Source organism: Tachysurus fulvidraco, chromosome 1 (genome assembly GCF_022655615.1).
Source record: "Tachysurus fulvidraco isolate hzauxx_2018 chromosome 1, HZAU_PFXX_2.0, whole genome shotgun sequence".
NCBI lineage: Eukaryota > Metazoa > Chordata > Actinopteri > Siluriformes > Bagridae > Tachysurus > Tachysurus fulvidraco.
In genome coordinates, this window is record NC_062518.1 from 28390567 (window position 1) to 28408678 (window position 18112).

Genomic DNA, 18112 nt, shown 5'->3' on the forward strand with positions numbered 1-18112 from the left:
TATTTTATGAATTGACTTATTTTATGAAGTTAACCCAATAAGACATTGTTTTTTTTGTCTTATAGCTAACTGCACCTTTCCCAACACCTCCTGCAATGCCACAGTTGATATTGTTTTAACATTACCGTCCTACTGTTGTTTACAGCATATAATCATAAACATTTTTCAATATTTTATGAAATTCATATCCATAATCCATATCATACATTCATTATTGAATATAATTTAAATATAGAAAAAAATATGTATTTTAAGGATACAAAAAAATATGTGATGTTGATATCTGTGCTCTGTACTTTAGAGTATAAGTGCTTAAGTGTGTTTAAGTGTTTAAGTGTATTTTTTTTAACATCAACAAAATATTGGATGACAACTCTATTGGAGAGGCAACTAGAAAACAGGACAGGCAACTAGAAAATGTTCATAATAAGTTGGCAACTCATATAGCAGAACATTAGACAAGTGGGTTTCTTTTTATTTTGTTTTGATTTTCTGCGCCTATCTGTGCTCTAGCTTTCTATCTGTTTATAACAAAACTGTGTACAAATACCTTGTGATTCATATATATATATATATATTATCCAATTATCCAGTCTATCCTTATGAAGTACAGTACAATTAGATGATATATGGCGCCTACTTTAATTTAACCTCCTAAGACCGGAGCTTTGGTTTGGCCTTGCATTTTAGATGCAGTGATATAGACGTATGTGGACACCGGGTCGTAGGAGGTTAAGGAAGTCTGCATTTCACATTCATTTAAAAAAAATATATGTAAATATATTATATAATATGTATTTTCACATTCATTCGACACAAAGATTATTCACCATCAATCAACTGTTTATTTAATAATATGTGAATCAAATGAAATACAGTTTTACTCATGCACACACTGGGATTCTTGCCTGTTGTAGTGAAATGTATTTAACAGAGCATTGGGCAAGTGACCTTTAACACCTCACACCACACAAGCACACGTGCTCAGCACACTGGTACTAAGAAAATCTGTCTTTTCATTTTACTATCTGACAATCTAGGCTATTTCCTTTTTCTTCACTTCACTCACTACATCACTCACTCTCATGCATCAGCTGATCATGCCTCAGGTCCTGGATCAGGGAGAGGCATTGTTCCTGTTCCAGCAGGTGTTGTTGTAGGAGAAAGGTCCTGTGACTCTGCCTCTCCAGTAGGGATTTTCAGAATAACAGAGTCTGGATGAAAGAGCACTGGTTAGAAATCTGAACTGGAAGAGTTTAATATCTGCTTGTGGCTCATAAATAATTTTGTACATATGAAATGTGTTTATAATTAAGACCTCTGATGACTTGATCTTACCTTTCCTCTTCATCACTTTCTTTTTCTCCCTCTTTTTCTCATCTGTCATTTTCTTCTTGGGCATCTCCTCTGATGGGGTAGTTGATGTTGGAGAGAGGGGTGGTATGGAAGAAGGTTTTGGTGTTGGTGTAGAAGAAGTGGCTGGTTTTGATATGTTCGGTTTTGGAGGCTTATATAAGCAAGCTGTGGGCCGAATCACCACATTGCCATGTTCATCATTCAGGTATGAAACCACACCCAGATCGCCCATGTTCTCTGTGACTTCCAACTAGAAAAGTGAGGACATAAGTGAGTGCCATTAGAAATATACTCACAATGGGCTTTGTTGATTTAGTGTTTTACTAAACTTGTTTGTAAATAAATGTATTGTATAGAGCAGGGATCAGACACTACTGATCAGAAGGTCAGGGATTCAAGTTCCAGCACTGCCAAGCAAAGCCCTTAATCTCTCTGCTCCATAAATGCTGAATCACAGCTGACCTTGTGTTCTGACCCCAAATTTCTAACAAGCTGGAGTGAATAAAGGAATTTCCAACTGAATAATATTTTCTATCAGATTTAAAAAGGTTTCAGAAGTGCCGGTTTTCTTTGTATTCCCGTATATATGTGGATCACCTATGAAGTGCAAAGGTGTTAACAACACAGCATTTGCAGTTAATGAAGCCCAAAGAGTGCTATAAAAGTTGAAGCATACAGACAGTTGGGAGAACAAAATGAATGATTAAGCCAAAGGCTGTATGGAAAGAAAGTGAAATTTATTTGGGCTCTAAATGAATGATAATGGTATATCTGAGGTAGACGTTATTTAACCTCATTTCTATGCCAGTAAAAATGTAATAACATAATATTAGGTATAATAGGCAAGCACATCTGTCAGCCGAGGCATTTGTTTATCTTGTATCTTAAGGCTATATGGAGACAGAACCGACAGTCATTTTTTATTTTGTAATTTTTTTGTCAATTTAATGATTTGTTTTATGTGTAAATATATGTGGGGTTTTTTTTAAATCACTTTTTTCCTGATTCTTGCATTAATGTCAATAGTGAATATTTTCACAAAATCTCACTGATTGTATATTTACCCCTGACCAAGTGATCTAGTGTGAGGACTCCAAAGCCCTTAAATATGTCCCTCTGTATAGGGAAATCTAAATACTGTAAATAAAATACAAATAAGCATTTTAAACTCAACAGTATATTCCATATACAATATACATTGTAGTAATCTGTGAAATTTCTATGATTTTAATTTAATCAAGTCAAGGTTTACATTAGTTAGTCTTCCACGAATACCTTATGTGTGTATCATTTACATCACAGAACCAGTCACTTGCATGACAAGAAGCCTGAGATTAGATCCCAAATATATCCTTGGTCTGACAAATGCAAAAGCATCCATTATTGGTATTACCAATGCAATCACAACATTAATCTCAGTCCTATGGATAGCAAACTAAGAAATCATAAGTAAATTAATGAGCTATTTGCTGTTTTACTCAAATGGCAAATTTGTTTTCTGAGTGAAATAAAATTTAGCTAATAATGTACAAATTCACCAAGACAATATTCCAAATAAAAAAAAACTAAAAGAAATGAAACCAAAAGCAATGAATGCAAAGATTAAATAATGTAATAATAATAATTAATAATACATTTATTAATATATTTATGATGTGAACCAACATTTTATTGATTAAAGTTATTTGATTTCATCAGAACTACAAACTTACATTCTGATATTCAAACATTGGAGGAACAGTTGCATTATTACCTCACCAACTCTTCCAATGAATGAATGAATGACTACAGTCCAGTGCCCCCTGCTGACCGGAATAGGTACTGCTCTACCCATCTGCTCTACACATTTGACAAGCCTCTGAAGCCCCAACTACCCAGCAACAACCCCCCCAAACACCACCCAACACAACCACCACCCCTAAAAATATATATATATATATTATATATTATATTAATGCATTATAATATATATAGCACATGACGGCACTATGTGATGTCTAGTGAGAACAACCTTGTTGTTGTTGTTGTTGATAATAATGGAAATTATAAAAAATACATTTTCGCTAATACAACACAAGGCTGCTTTTTGTTAACTTAAACTACATTATGTGCTGTGAGGCAATATACAGTATGGCTGATACTAACATGTGCAAGGCTTAGTATTGTTTCTGATTAGTTATGATAAACTCACAAAAGCTTTAGAACACTAACAATATTACCATATAAATCACTACTACATGTTTCACTTGATTGTGGTATACATTTGAGTTTGATGTGTTACTGCTAGTTCTGATTACTGGAGGCCTTTAAACTACACCCCTGTCCCTGCATCATAGTACAGAGCTCTGGAGCAAGCCACCAGCTCCTGGATGTGACAAGGGATCAGTTGTTTGAATTCCACCGACTGTCGCTTAGCTTCCTGCAGTGTGTTTCAGTATGCTGTTAGTTATGTAAATTTTTTTGTTCAGTCAAATGTTTGTGATTTTGACCTTTGACACTCATGTAAATCTTTCTCTCAATGCTTCTCCTAGTAATTGAGTACAGTACACATCCATTTTTATGTATAGTTTCTTTAGCACTTGGCAAGATTTAAAGAAGATTTGGCATTATTTGAATCTACTAATACAATACTTATGGCCTGCCTTGTCTGTGTGTGTGTGGGAGTCCACACTTAAAAATCTAGCAGACCATCTGTTGACCTTTGGGACACTAAATTCAATATACTACAATTTTGGAGAAACTCATACTGATCTCAAACAGTATTTGGAACAGATAGTGTTATTCTGTGTAGTTTTGTGTTTGTGTGTAAATTAGGCTGAGACTGTGTGTTAGAAAGTGACTGTATAGTATTGATGAAGCTCTTCTTAGGTATCCATGGGAACTTTATCCACAGCAGACACAGGAACATGAGTGAGGGATGGGAGAAAGGTAAAGGAATAGAGAATTGGAGGAGATCAAAGTGAATGAGAGACACAGAGAGGGATGTGAGGGAATATGTACTCTGTTTATTGGTAACAGGAAAGTGACATCATCATCTCAGAGAGACACAAGAAGTGGTGCCAAAACATTAACACAGTGAAAGGTGATATTACAATTTCTAAGCAGTGTTCAAGAAGAGGTGCAGTTTGTGATGCAGACTTAGGAAAAGATGTTATATGCACTCAAACGTGACAGGATGTGAAGCCTTAATTAACATGCGGTGATTTATTAATGACAAGACACATCAGTGCCATATGATCGACAAATTCCTCACTAAATGAAACATATCAGATCTTCAGGGAGCTCGCTATCTCTTCAATACCTAAGCTGTCATGCACACATCAGCGTTACAGAACTTTTACAATAAAGCAATTCACACAAAACATAATAAGAGACTAAAACTAAAGTGCTGCTTTAGTCCTGAGATAGATCACACAATAGATAACATTTTTGAGACAGAAGTTTAATGATGCCAATAGGAAAGGTTCCAGTCAGTTATTTCAGTCAGTGAGTAAGGGGCAATTCATGGGAATTAGCTGTAGAATCCTGACTATGGGGAAACTCTGAATACTGACTACAGGAACCTCAGCCATACAGCATGACTTTACTGAGCACTATTAACCCTATACATATAATAATAAAGGATAGTAAAGCACTGATTACTATTTTTTTGTGTCATTCCGGGGTACTTACGTAGTGGTTAAGGAAAGAATTGGACCAAAAGTTTTTTTCATTTTTAACCTCTGACATATTTTAGCACCATTCTATAACACTCTCAAAGTGAAAATACTCGTAGACATTTGCCCACCTGGCTGTGACGGAGACTTTTTGTATGCTTGGAAGTACAACGTTAAAAGATTAAAATTCACTTTTAAGAAGGTATTTTATTAACAGGTTCTGTTAGTCTCAACCTTTGTACATATTTACTTGCTTTTCATTGTAATCCCAGTTGTGTTTGTTGCTTTCTACATTTTCTTGACAGGTACATTGTCAGGGATGAAGACACTTACGGTGAACTCACTGCTCTCTGTGCCATACTTGTTCTTGACCAAGATGCTGTATTTTCCCGAGTCACTTGTGTTCACAGAGGTGATGGTGAAGCTGGCAAACTTGCCAGACTCGAACTTGAGGACATAGTGGCTGTCAGACACCATCTCTCTCTCATTCTTCAGCCAGGTCACCTCAGGCACAGGATCTCCTGAGATATTACATGTCAGATTCAAGGCCTAGAATAGAGATGTTAAGATGACGTTAGTTTTTCAAGGAGATGTTTGTCGCAGACATACAAAACATAACAAATTTTAGATTTTTAGAATTTACTCAGACAAATTCCATTAAAAGTTGTTTAGAGAATTAGAATTGGATAATATGGATATAAATCTTTTTACAGTAGGCAACAAGGTGATAAATCCATCCTGTTCCACATTCCTCGGCTCACACATTTTTAAAGGTAGGTGTCTAGCTAGCAAACTATTTTTATAACGTTTGTGGACGCACATCGCCTCCTAGTGAAAAAGGTAGAGCTATCCGGTATGAACACAGCAGCGTAAATATTTTATAAAAACAATTTGATTAGAATTCATGTTGATGTCAAAAACATGTTTTATTTGATTTATTTTGTTACTGTATTGTAATGATCGTGACATAATAGAGAAATGTTTCAAAAATACAGACTTGAGAAAGGTTCCAAGTTAAATCAGTGTAGAAATCTAAAACTTACAACCATCTAAGAAACATCCAAATAAGTTTTTTGACTCTCCTAAGAGTCCTGATTGATTTTACTATTATCATCTATTTTAAAATTATGACTGAATTTACAACTATGATTGATTTTAAAATAACAAATGAATTTAAAATAACATAAATCTGGCATGTAGTTGCCCTGAGTTTGTACCTTGCCCTCCTGTATAGTCACCACATCAGGCAGACCTCCTGCCACTCGAGCACGATCTAAAGAAGACAAGACATACATTAGAGACTCTCTCTCTCTCTCTCTCTCTCTCTCTCTCTCTCTCTCTCTCTCTCTCTCTCTCTCTCTCTCTCTCTCTCTCTCTCTCTCTCTCACACACACACACACTCTCATGTACTTACTGCGTTCTGCAATGGCAGCAGCTCTGTGAAAACACAAGACAGTTACAGGAAGAAAAAACAGGTAAAATAGATGAAGCTAATACACATTCACATTATAATAAATTAAACAGTTAAGGGACATATTGAGTGACTTACTTCAGTCTTTGAAATTCTGCGTAAGCATCATCATAGGCTGTATTTATGAAAACAGAAAAAGAAATTAATTAATTGTCATCAAAATAAATGATCAGCGTTACATAATAATAATTCTAATTAAATAATAATAATAATAATAATAATAATAATAATAATAATAATAATAATATTGTGTGTGTGTGTGTGTGTGTGTGTGTGTGTGTGTGTGTGTGTGTGTGTGTGTGTGTGTGTGTGTGTGTGTGTGTGTGTGTGCTGATACCTTGTCCAGCCAGCTCGATTGTTCTCTTCAGTCCTCCTTTCCCATCAGAGAACTCAATGGCATACTTGCCCTTGTCTTTCTCTGTTGGTTCACTAATCTGGAGCCACAGCTGCTCGCCCACCACACCGCTCTTAATTCGATCACTAAAGGCAATGGCTGAATCCCTAGATGTTAAAGCATGTTGTTGATACTCACATTCAGACAGTATACTGACACAAGTACGCACACACAAATGCATGCACACACACACATACTTGTGTTGCCAGGTGACTAGCAGTTCATCGTTGTAATAGTTGACAAATGTGTAGAGGCGGATGCCCTCCTCGTTGCTCTGGATCTTCAGTTGAGTGGAAGAGTTTGCTACACAAACACAAACCATATGGTTTAAGTGAACTCTAAAAGTTGGAGTCAAGAGTTGAATGCATTGTAAGACTTAACGAGTCTATGTGTATTTCAGTACAGTAGTATTCCATTACACATTCTGACAATATAATGACTATTTGGCTTTAACGTTCATACCATTTATAAAACATATCTGACTTTAGGCATACACATCACGATAATCCATTAGTTGTTTTCAGTTGTATCAACCGGTCTACCTTTCAATCCAAGTACATTATAAAACATAATGTCATTAATTTCATTCATAAGGAAAAAGCAGGCTCACCAATGACACTGAAAACATGGTTCATCAGGTCCTTAAATCCTTGAAAGGAGAGACAAGAAATTCTCTGATTACTACCTGTATATCACAATCCCATAGTTCCATAGTGAGAAAAAAGAGATGCATACTGTATATTTAACAAAAGACCAAGCTACCTTGGTCAGTCAGGTTGAGTGTGGATTTGTCTTGGCCTCTGTCATCCTTTACAATCACCTCATACACACCGGCATCCTTCTTAGAGATCTTTAGCACACACACACACACACACACACACACACACACACACACACACACACACACACACACACACACACACACACACACACACACACACACACACACACACACACACACACACACACACACACACACACACACACACACACACACACAGTGTAACTATTCAGACATTAAAATGTGATCACTTCCCAAGAAATGCAGATCTAACTAAACAAAATAAAGCATAAAATACACTTAAATGCAGGTATTAAAGAAAGGCAGACATTCTAAGTGACTGAGAGAAAGAGAGAGGGAGAAAAAGAGAAATTATACTCATTCAAAACTTGTTAAATGCCTCTGGTGAACAGTCTATTATGTTGATGAATTATTATGATTATTAAGTTTCTCCCACTTGAATGATGTATTCAGGATTCATGATTCAGTTAAAACCCATGGTGTCATTTGTTAAGAACAAGAAATTAATGATCAAAAAGGATTTCTAAAGTTTTCACCTTAGTAATCTCCAGTGTCAACACTCCTTCGGCAAAGTCCAGTTTCTCACTGGCTTTGATCTCTCTTCCATCCTTATACCACAATGCTACAGAGTCCTTCTTCATGTTACCCACCTTGAAACACACACACACACACACACACACACACACACACACACACACACACACACACACACACACACACACACACTCAGAATAGTTCCATACATGGAAATATGCTGAACTGAACTGAACTGAACTGAACTGAACTGAACTGAACTGAATAAAACACTCACTTTGCACTTCAGTCTCACAAGGCACTCAGATGTGACCTCGTAACTTAGATACTCCACAAAATGAGGACCTGCGAGCGATTAAACACACATATAAACACATACCGTGAATTCCAGAATATGGTTTCAAAGCACAAAATTAAGTTATTCCTAGCTTTTCCTGCTTAAATAAATGACCAACTTAAAACTAAACAAGTAGTACTGCTAAACCAGTGCTTGTAAAGGTTTTTTAACCAACTCCATATTTCCTGCCATCAGTCTACAGGTATGTGTTCAAGGGTTTTTCTGTCTCTATGACAGAACCTTTAAATCATCTAGAAGGATACAACAGGTTGTTACCCTGTAAGAAAGTTTCATCAATTCTACATTTTATTTATTATTGACTTGCCAGAGATAAATAATATTCTTGCTAGCTTGCATGAAAAGAAATTCCTGTCCTGTGTTTTTCTGTCTCTCTAGCAAATGCTTACCTTGTTTTCTGTGCCATTCTTTCCTCTGGAACTCAGATTCTTTCTGCAATTGTTTGAAAACTGCAAAAAAAAAAAAAAAAAAAAAAAAAGAGAGAAATTATTAATTCCAATTTATTAGCTTTATTTGGTAAAGCTGTGAAGTTTGTGTGTGTAATATGGGCCGAGAGAGTGTGTACCATTTCCTATCAACACCAGGCTGGACTGGTTGGTGGCTTTGCCATCCTGCAGTTGGAAAGTGTAGGTTCCTTCATCCTCTTTCCCCAGTGACTCCATAAACATCTCAATAATTCCAGTATTCTTATCAAAGTTCATCTTATATTTCTGAAACAGACAATTAGACACTCTGGAATACAAACAAAATAACTTTTATAGCACTGAGTTAAAAAGCAACCTGATTACCTCAACCAAATAAATCAGATAAGTCTGATGTCCTGTTTATGAGAAAACAATCTCCAGTGAATCAAATTGTGTGTGCATAAATATCTGCTCACCTCTCCCTGAGAGATCAAGTTGTCATTGAATACGTATTCAACTTTGCCATTAGCAGAAATCTTCTCAGCCTGCAGCCAAAAGCGAACCCTACCCTTCTCTAACAACTGCACAGCTAACTCTGATTTCAGAGGGATAACTACAGAGAAAATGGAAAGAGAAGGTACACAGATGAGAAAGCAGAGTTTGATAGACCATGTTTGATTCAACAAGTTAGATAATGGAGATCATTATGCATCTGATCTCATTGTGAATCAACCAGACATACATGTTATACACAAAGGACATAAATCTAATGTAAAACATGATCTGAAAAATTGGCAGTTATGAAAGCAGAATGATGTTCAGTACTCACTGGGGAATTTGTGGTCATGGCTGATCTTCAGCAGCTCCTTCAGGCCTGTCATAGCACATGAACACAGTTCAGTCACAGCTCAACCTCATAACAATGAAAGGAATATTATTATTATAGGTCAAAATATTATTCTCTGCAATTAAAATGACCCTCAAATATAATTAATGAGCAAAGACATGCTGAAATCTTCATTTGCACAATTGACAAAGTAATACCTTTTGCACAGTGATACGTGCTCAAATTATTCATTGTTTCCAGATGTGCTATTTGTTAGAGTGAAATCTCTTCTGCAAATAGTCTGACCGTAAGAATGTTTTACATACACTCTTGACATGAACATATAAAACTTTACAGTGCTGTTGTGTGACATAAAAACAAACATAAAGCAATTTCTGTCTCGTGGTTGAATAGATACGAGGCAAATTGGATACACATATAATTAGTTTATTCTAAACATGAGATTATAGGTTTAAAGATTGCACAACAGGTTAACATACCCTCCTCAGTCAGGGTGTAGCTTGCGGAGGCTCCATCAGTGTGTGTAACAGCACAGGAGTAAATACCCAGATCTTCCTCGGAAGGACTGTTAAAGATGGCTTTGGACCTGCAGAAGTCAGATTAAAAGATTACTTTTTTTTTTAATAATACTGACATATAGGTATGATTGTGGCCGTTCAAATGTCTGAGCAAATTTCTTGAAATACTTAAAAGCTAATGCATTTAAGCCCAATGCCAAAGAAAAATGAATACTTATATAATAATATATCAATATTTTAGCCTAAAAGGTGACTGAAGTACCTGCACACACTTACTTGTTGCCCTTGGTCTCCATGGTCAAACGGTTAGTGTCTTTCATTTCTTCATAATTCTTGGACCAGATGAACTTGGATTCAGCAGTGAGATTCTGACATTCAAAGTTCATTGAAATCACACCTTCGTCATCAACATCCACAAGCAACTCCATGGTACCTAAAAATGAGAAAGCAACCTTTGTGTTTGATCTAATGCTTTGCATGTTGGGTCTTCAGTTTTTTTCAGGGTTTCCTTAAAAGTAAGGTAGTGACAACATTTAACTTATTGGTTTTGTTTTGTTGCATAGTGTTTTCAATGTTTCATATAACATAATCATGTTTGTTTGTGCTAGCATCTGAGCACATGTTCACTGAGGCCCTAAAGAAAGATTTTTTTGTACAGTACCTGGTTTAGTCTCAGCCAACACTGGTTCTGTTTCTTCAGATGCTTTGCCCACACCAGCTTTGTTCTGAGCCCGTACACGAAACACATATGATACTCCCTCTTTCAGGTCCTTGATCTGGAAACACGAAGTGAAACCATCAGTCAACTTGTTCTTATACACAGAGTTTCCAAACTATGGGGCAGTGAGAATAACTCAACATCTCCTCTTGTTTTGTATGTTAATAACGTAAAATGTTACATTTAAACAAGCCTCAGGGGAATATATTATTTCACTATATTCACTATCCTGACACACGGCACTAGCATAGCTAAACTAGCAAAACTGGGCACATTTTCTCATTAATAGTCAATAAAATTGCATATTTATGTACTATTCATTGAATAATAACATTAACTGGATTTCCTATTGAAAATAGTGTTTGAATTTATTTTAAAACTCTCATGTAGGATTCAAACCTACTGAATAAGTGCATTTTTTAGATTATTAAATACTTTTAAATGTCAATATTAAAGACAAGACCATAACACCAGTCACAATGGTGGCAGTATGTTTTAAAGTCATCCATATGTCATCGGTCTGTTTAACATTGCTGTGGATGAAATTGCTGAATTTTACAATTCATATGCTGTCTAGTTGATGTCATTTTTAAATCATCTTGATGTAAATAAGTTTGAGAGCAATGCCCCTACGGTCAGTTTGAAGGCTAGCACAGACCTTCATGTATGTTTTGCTTGTAGCTTTCTCGTTGACTCCCCGCCATTTCTCAAAATCTGCATCAGCCTCCTTGATGTCAATGTAATAGCCATTGACCTCATCACGACCTACATACACTGGTGGTTTCCAGAGCAACACCAAAGAATCCTTACGTACTTCCAGCACTTGGAGGTCATGTGGGGGACCTAAGCACAAGTAGATTTATAAATATAAAACACTCCAGTACAGGAAAATGAGTGATTATTAAACCATAGTATTAAAATCTGCCTCACACACACACACACACACACACACACACACACACACACACACACACACACACACACACACACACACACACACACACACACACACACACACACACACACACCTGGTACAGCAATGGTCCACTCTTCACATTTAAAGGTCTGGCTAGGCAGAGATGGCAAGCCAACACCAGCCATGTTTGCAGCACGAACCTGGAACTGGTAGAGCATGTTTTCCTTCAAATCAGAGACCTGTGGAGAAAATAGAGAATTAAAGAGAGAATTAGGATTCAATTATAGTCTTTTCATTTTTGGTCTTTAATTTAAAAGAACATCAGTATACATACCCTGTAGGCTCTCTCACTGACTGCTTTAATGTTAGCCTCATGCCATTTTCCATGTACACCACCAATGACCTCACGGTAATCCACAAAATATCCAATGATATCAGCACCACCAATAAATGTTGGCTGTTTCCAGGCTAGTACCATAGAATCCCTTACACTCTCCAACACGGAAATGCCAAATGGTGGAGCAGGGGAGGCTGGGTTAATGACAGACTTCAGTTAGGGTTTGATAGAACAGTCAAGATTCAATAATAAAAAAAAAACTGACAACTTAGTCTAATCAGAGACACTTAAGATTCTCTTGAGGAAGGAATTTTGTCAGTCATATACTGTCGAAGATGTCGAGGTTTTGATAGTTTTAGCATATGTTACTAATTTTGGTACAATAATAAAGATTTTATTCTTTTTCGAAACTTATTCTTTATTCTAAGTCCTATGGTCAAATTTGGCAAATCAACCAACATACTGTATAATGGTACATATTCTAAAAAGCAGTCAATGTCGCAGTTAAATCATATCAATGATTTGTTGGCCTTACATAAAATAGTACAGTAAAATAAGTGGTATTTAAAAAACCAACAAACAACAAACAAACAAACAAACAAAAAACACCAGGACCCTTTTTCATTAAGTAGTGTAAGGGTGGCCAGTGCACTGAGAGCTGGAAGTGGCAAGAAAAAGACTCTAAACATGCAAAGAAAGGTGTTGTAATCAAGGGTTTTAAAATAAAAATACTAACTACAACAAAACTACACAGTCAAACTTACCTTTGGAAAATATTTAATTATAAGCTCCATAACAATATGCCTTATAACTTGTTGACTTAATGCTGTGAGGAAAAAAGGACCAATCCATATAGTAACAATTAAAAACAGTATTTTGAAGTGTTTTATCTCAATGATGAAGTGTGGAAAATTTTATCAAACAGTACTTAACTTATTAAAACTTGGCAGTTAATGACAGACATAATATTAAAACCACTTACAGGTGAAGTGAACAACATTGATGGGCAAGAATCTCACAAGGGTCAAATTGTGATGGCTAGACGACTGGGTCAGAACAACTCCAAAATAACAGGTCTTGTACCTGGCATACAGAAATTAGTACCTACCAAATGTGGTCCAACGAAGGATAACCAGTGGCAGGTTCATGAAAACCCAAGGTTCAATGATGCACATAGAGAATGAAGGCTAACCTGTCTAGCCCAATGTGACAGAAGAGCTTCTGTAGCACAAACTGCTGAAAAAGTTAAAGCTTTTTAATGCCAGAACCTTACTGTACAAAAGTGCATCACAACTTGCTTTGTATGGAGCTATGTAAACTGGTCAGAGTGCCCAGTCTGACCCCTTTCCACTGCTGAAAGTGCCTACAATAGCCACAAGAGCATCAGATGTGAACAATGGAGTCATGTAATCTTTTCTGATCAATCATGTTTTTGGGGGTTTTTTGGGGGTTTTTTTTTGCCTTATTGGATGGCTGGGTGCATGTGTAACGCTTACTTGGGGAAGAGCAGTGGTTGTGCAGTGTGATGCACTGGGCAGTGCTCTGCTGGGACATGTACCACCTACCTGAACTTTGTTGCAGACTTTCATTGCATTGGTAATCCCTAATGGCAGTGTCCTATTTAAACAGGATTATGCACCCTACCATACTAAGTCACAGATCACAGTCTGATCGGGCATCTGTGGGATGTGCAGGACAAACAGTTCTAATCCATAGAAGCCACACCTCAAAACTTACAGGGCTTAAAGGACCTGTTGTTTATGTCTTGGTTCCAGGTACCACATCACCCCTTCAGTGATCTTGTGCTGTTCATGCCTCTAGGGGGACCTACACAATATTAGGCAGGTGGTTTTAATTTTATGACTGATTGGTGTATATTGCCAAGTAATATTAAGTGAAATATTAACTAGGCTTGGTGTGTATTATAGGATAAATGTATATAATTGTATTCCAATATTTTATGTGAATTGTGTATGTGTAATATTGTGTAAATAATGTGAATTGTGAAATATATACACACACACACACACACACACACACACACACACACACACACACACACACACACACACACACACACACAGACATACACACAATATGTTTTATGTTGGTGTGAAGGAATAACACAAGAAGAACAAAGGAAAATATTTCAGCTCTGAAGACATGTGGCCTTCCACAGAGACAGTACTGAGTAGAAGTTCATTTTCACTTCATCTCCTCACCTGAACCTCTGCGCCCATTTCCATTTTCTTTTTCTCTCTCTTGCTCCGAAGAAGAGTCTACTGAGGACTTACATTTTTCCTGTACTTCACTTGCCGGTCTGGTTATGTGTTGCATTACTTTATCATCAGAGTGACTGGGAACCTGCTCAGCCATGGGCCTTGAAGTGTTTGTGTTAGCATTCGAATTGGTGTCTGTATTGTTTCCAAGTGCAGTGCCCATTGTAATGTCTAAATTGATGCCAGGTTCGGGTCCTAATTTAGTTATTGAATTTGTGTCATGTTTAGAGCCTATTTTGTTCTTTAAATTACTACAAGATTCTTTGGGCACTTTGATGTCCGAACTGGTGCCAGTTTCACTGGCCATTTTGGGGTCCTCATTAGTGTCAGATTGAGTATAAAACTCACAGCTGGGTTCAGGAGCCCAGGTTACACCGCATCTCTTTCCCCCTTTGCCTTTACTTAGTGCACTTGGAGGACCCAGAGGGTCTGCACTATTAGTCCTCTTGCTAAAACTAGCTAGGGAAGTTAGCTTTGTGGTAGCAGGGGAGCCAGGGGGCACATGCCCGCCCTCCTTCCCTGGCCTGTGCTGGGTTAGTCCAACTGTGTTACCCCCTGACTCCAGAAACACACCATGAGGAATACCGCCCCCTAAAGTGTTTAGCCAGGAACAGCAAGAGACAAAATAAAAAGTGATCTCAGTAGAAGTCACAGAAATCAAGCTTTATACAAACAGTAGTTCTGCATGCAGGTTCATATGTAGTGTTTACTTGTTTTTATTATTCTTTTAAATTTCAGTATACATGCACAGCATATTCTTGTCAAAATTACTGGAAACACAACACTATTAAAAAAGCTCAATGAACATAATCAGTTTCTACAAAAAGAGTTAATCTAAAGAAAGACAAAACAACAAGAAGTCTTCATTTGTGAAGAAAAAATGAAGACAAGATGGCTGAAGAGTGACATCTGAAAGTGGACAAGCCAGAAGAGAATAGCAGAAAGCAGTTAATGAAAAAAAGGAAAGTGAAAGAAATAGAGAATGAGTAAAGATTATGAATGATACTAGATAGGCAGAGATACTGACAAAGAAAAGTGCAGCAAAAGGAATTGAGTTTGTACAGGTAAGTATGATGCTTTGTGCCATCCTTGATGAAAAAGCACAGTTGTTTGGCAACAAAACTGAATGATTTCTTTTGAGAAACTTAATTGAAATACGTACATTTTACTTCAAAAAATCAAATGTAAGTTAATAAGAATAATAATAGATATATTTTTTTTTGGAAATGAACATACATGTTTTGTGAGATAGCTAAGACTTTGTTATGATATTATGAATATGTTCAAAATCTGTATTTAGACTTAGAACTATTGATTGCCATAGAAAAAAAAAGAAAACATAGACAGAAATCATAATCATGTTGCCATGTGTGTTTCACAAGAGTACACTGATCATGCACTTCAGCACAAAGCCAGACATAGCTAAAGGAGCATTATGGGTAAAGGAAGAGAGGAAGAGATGTGCCATAGTGGAGCAAATGGATGTGTGTGCTAAAGAGCGGAAAGGTTGAAAAGAGGGTGTGTGTGAGTGCGGATGAACTGGTTTTGTAGTCACCACTATGTTGGGTCACTTAGGACCCAATCTAGAGGAAATCTACAAGTCCTAACCTCCACTTCTGGGAGAATCAAGGGCAGAGCTGCAGGGTATGTGGGGTGGCTTCAGAGTGCAGTTGAAAACGTGAGAAGTTAAAGAGTGGAACAATGGTGTGGAGCATAAAAGGAACAGATTTGCTGAGTGTACAGAGCTGAAAACATGTTTATGAAAAGATGAGCACAAGCAAATTTATTGGAAAGTTTTGGTATCGTATTGATCTCCACAAAACAAGAAGACTTTCAATCTTAGATAATACAATATAATCCTTGTTGTAAGGAGTATAAAAATGTGAAACATTTTTCTAGCTTAACTGTAGTCGAGGCTGACTCACCAATAGCAGCTTTTACTTCAATAGCCTCTGACTCCTGTGAGAACTCACTGATTCCGGCAGCATTAACTGCTCTCACACGGAAAACATACTTTTCACCTGTTGTCAAGCCATGACACACAAATCTATGGATAAAAGGGAAGGCATTCGTGTATCAAAATCCTGTGTGTAATACACATATCTGAGTGTGCATGTCTGTAAATATGGAAGGTTTACCTAGTGGCTTTCACAGGCTTATTATTGCAGGGCTCCCAAGCATTGCGTCCAGCAATGCTGGTCTCAATGTAGTAGCCCACCAGCTCTTTAGCGTGCCGTGATGCCTCCCATGAAACCACAACAGATGTGTCTGTGTTTCGGGTGGGGACTACACGGCCCGGGGCAGATGGAATATCTGAAGAGTGGAGGACATGGAATTATTAAAACTAATATTTACTATATTAAAGCTTATATTTAATATAACAACAACAACAACAACAACAACAACAATAATAATAATAATAATAATAATAATAATAATAGAAAATAAACTCACTGTATTGAATTGTAATGTTACAATTCAATTTTCACTATAATTTCTTAGAACTTAAGATTACCAACAATTTTGAATGAACAGAGTATCTGAAGGCATTTTGGTGAAATGCAAAAATGTTAAGTCTAGTCTTGCATCTTTGTTCAATGCTTGATATCCATCCAACCATCCATCCAGCCAGCCATCCACCCATCCTTCCATTTATGAATCCATACCCAGTTTATCTCCCACTTGAGTGGGCTCTGTGGGGTCTGAAGGTTCACCGACGCCAGCAGAGTTGCAGCAACGGACACGGAAGCAGTAAGATTTCCCCTCAGACAGGTCAAACAGAGCAAAACGTGGAGACTTTACTGGAAGCTCTGTGTTCACACGTTGCCAACTGTCTGTGCCGGACACACACTATAAAATGCAAACATTTACACTTTTAGCTTCTTGCTAGTAAGATATCTAAAATAAAATATACAACCAAAGTTTATATACTGCAGTGCATTTTAAGTGGGAGTATACAGTTGTATGGATTTTGGACCTTCTCAACGTAGTACATGACACCCTCATATCCCTTGTCGCCTGGAGGCTTCCAACTCAGCACCACATAGTTTTTGGTGGCCTCAATAACTGTGAGATCACAAGGTTTGCAAGGAACGACACCCTCTAAAAGAAGCAGAAAAGTCAAGACATGTCACTCAAACTCCACTAATCACTGTTTTGTCCTCTTAAATGTCTTTACAAAGTGCACATTACAAGGTTCCGCTTACCTACAGGCTCTTCCTCAGTAACAATGATCTGGCCAGTCCAAGGTGCAGAGGCTCCTTCAAGCAGAACATGTGTGTGTGTGTGTGTGTGAGAGAGAGAGAGAGAGAGAGAGAGAGAGAGAGAGAGAGAGAGAGAGAGAGAGAGAGAGAGAGAGAGAGAGAGAGAGAGAGAGAGAGAGAGAAATTAAAATATGTCTTGCCTTTTTTTGTTTTTTTTTTAATACTGATATTTAAATTTTATGCATCATGAATATTTTAACAAATTAAAGCTTTTCTGTGAAACTCTGTTTCATGAACATCATTGATATTATCACCAGCATGC

General features: G+C 37.0%; 1 protein-coding gene across 6 annotated transcripts in view; it reads right to left on the reverse strand.

The window, feature by feature from the left end:
• Nucleotides 1-831: 831 nt before the first annotated feature.
• The window catches only part of myom1b (myomesin 1b), a 29526-nt gene continuing 12245 nt past the window's right edge, over nucleotides 832-18112 (reverse strand). For 2 of the 6 annotated variants that reach the window (XM_047817680.1, XM_047817752.1), the window contains 28 exons: nucleotides 17794-17847; nucleotides 17565-17689; nucleotides 17254-17437; nucleotides 16726-16900; nucleotides 16513-16634; nucleotides 15161-15178; nucleotides 12306-12502; nucleotides 12084-12210; nucleotides 11714-11898; nucleotides 10999-11113; nucleotides 10614-10770; nucleotides 10299-10405; nucleotides 9802-9846; nucleotides 9449-9585; nucleotides 9134-9278; nucleotides 8958-9017; nucleotides 8491-8558; nucleotides 8216-8329; nucleotides 7640-7727; nucleotides 7488-7526; nucleotides 7075-7180; nucleotides 6821-6984; nucleotides 6562-6598; nucleotides 6427-6449; nucleotides 6230-6285; nucleotides 5346-5561; nucleotides 1339-1606; nucleotides 832-1214 (listed from right to left, as the gene is read on the reverse strand). In XM_047817680.1, the coding sequence (XP_047673636.1) occupies nucleotides 1099-1214; nucleotides 1339-1606; nucleotides 5346-5561; nucleotides 6230-6285; nucleotides 6427-6449; nucleotides 6562-6598; nucleotides 6821-6984; nucleotides 7075-7180; nucleotides 7488-7526; nucleotides 7640-7727; nucleotides 8216-8329; nucleotides 8491-8558; nucleotides 8958-9017; nucleotides 9134-9278; nucleotides 9449-9585; nucleotides 9802-9846; nucleotides 10299-10405; nucleotides 10614-10770; nucleotides 10999-11113; nucleotides 11714-11898; nucleotides 12084-12210; nucleotides 12306-12502; nucleotides 15161-15178; nucleotides 16513-16634; nucleotides 16726-16900; nucleotides 17254-17437; nucleotides 17565-17689; nucleotides 17794-17847 (3248 nt within the window). In that variant the 3' untranslated portion in view covers nucleotides 832-1098. Of the gene's footprint in view, nucleotides 1215-1338; nucleotides 1607-4341; nucleotides 5562-6229; nucleotides 6286-6426; nucleotides 6450-6561; nucleotides 6599-6820; nucleotides 6985-7074; nucleotides 7181-7487; nucleotides 7527-7639; nucleotides 7728-8215; nucleotides 8330-8490; nucleotides 8559-8957; nucleotides 9018-9133; nucleotides 9279-9448; nucleotides 9586-9801; nucleotides 9847-10298; nucleotides 10406-10613; nucleotides 10771-10998; nucleotides 11114-11713; nucleotides 11899-12083; nucleotides 12211-12305; nucleotides 12503-15160; nucleotides 15179-16512; nucleotides 16635-16725; nucleotides 16901-17253; nucleotides 17438-17564; nucleotides 17690-17793; nucleotides 17848-18112 lie in introns of those variants that run through there. The other 4 variants (XM_047817790.1, XM_047817849.1, XM_047817736.1 and 1 more) reach the window with 3 other exon arrangements.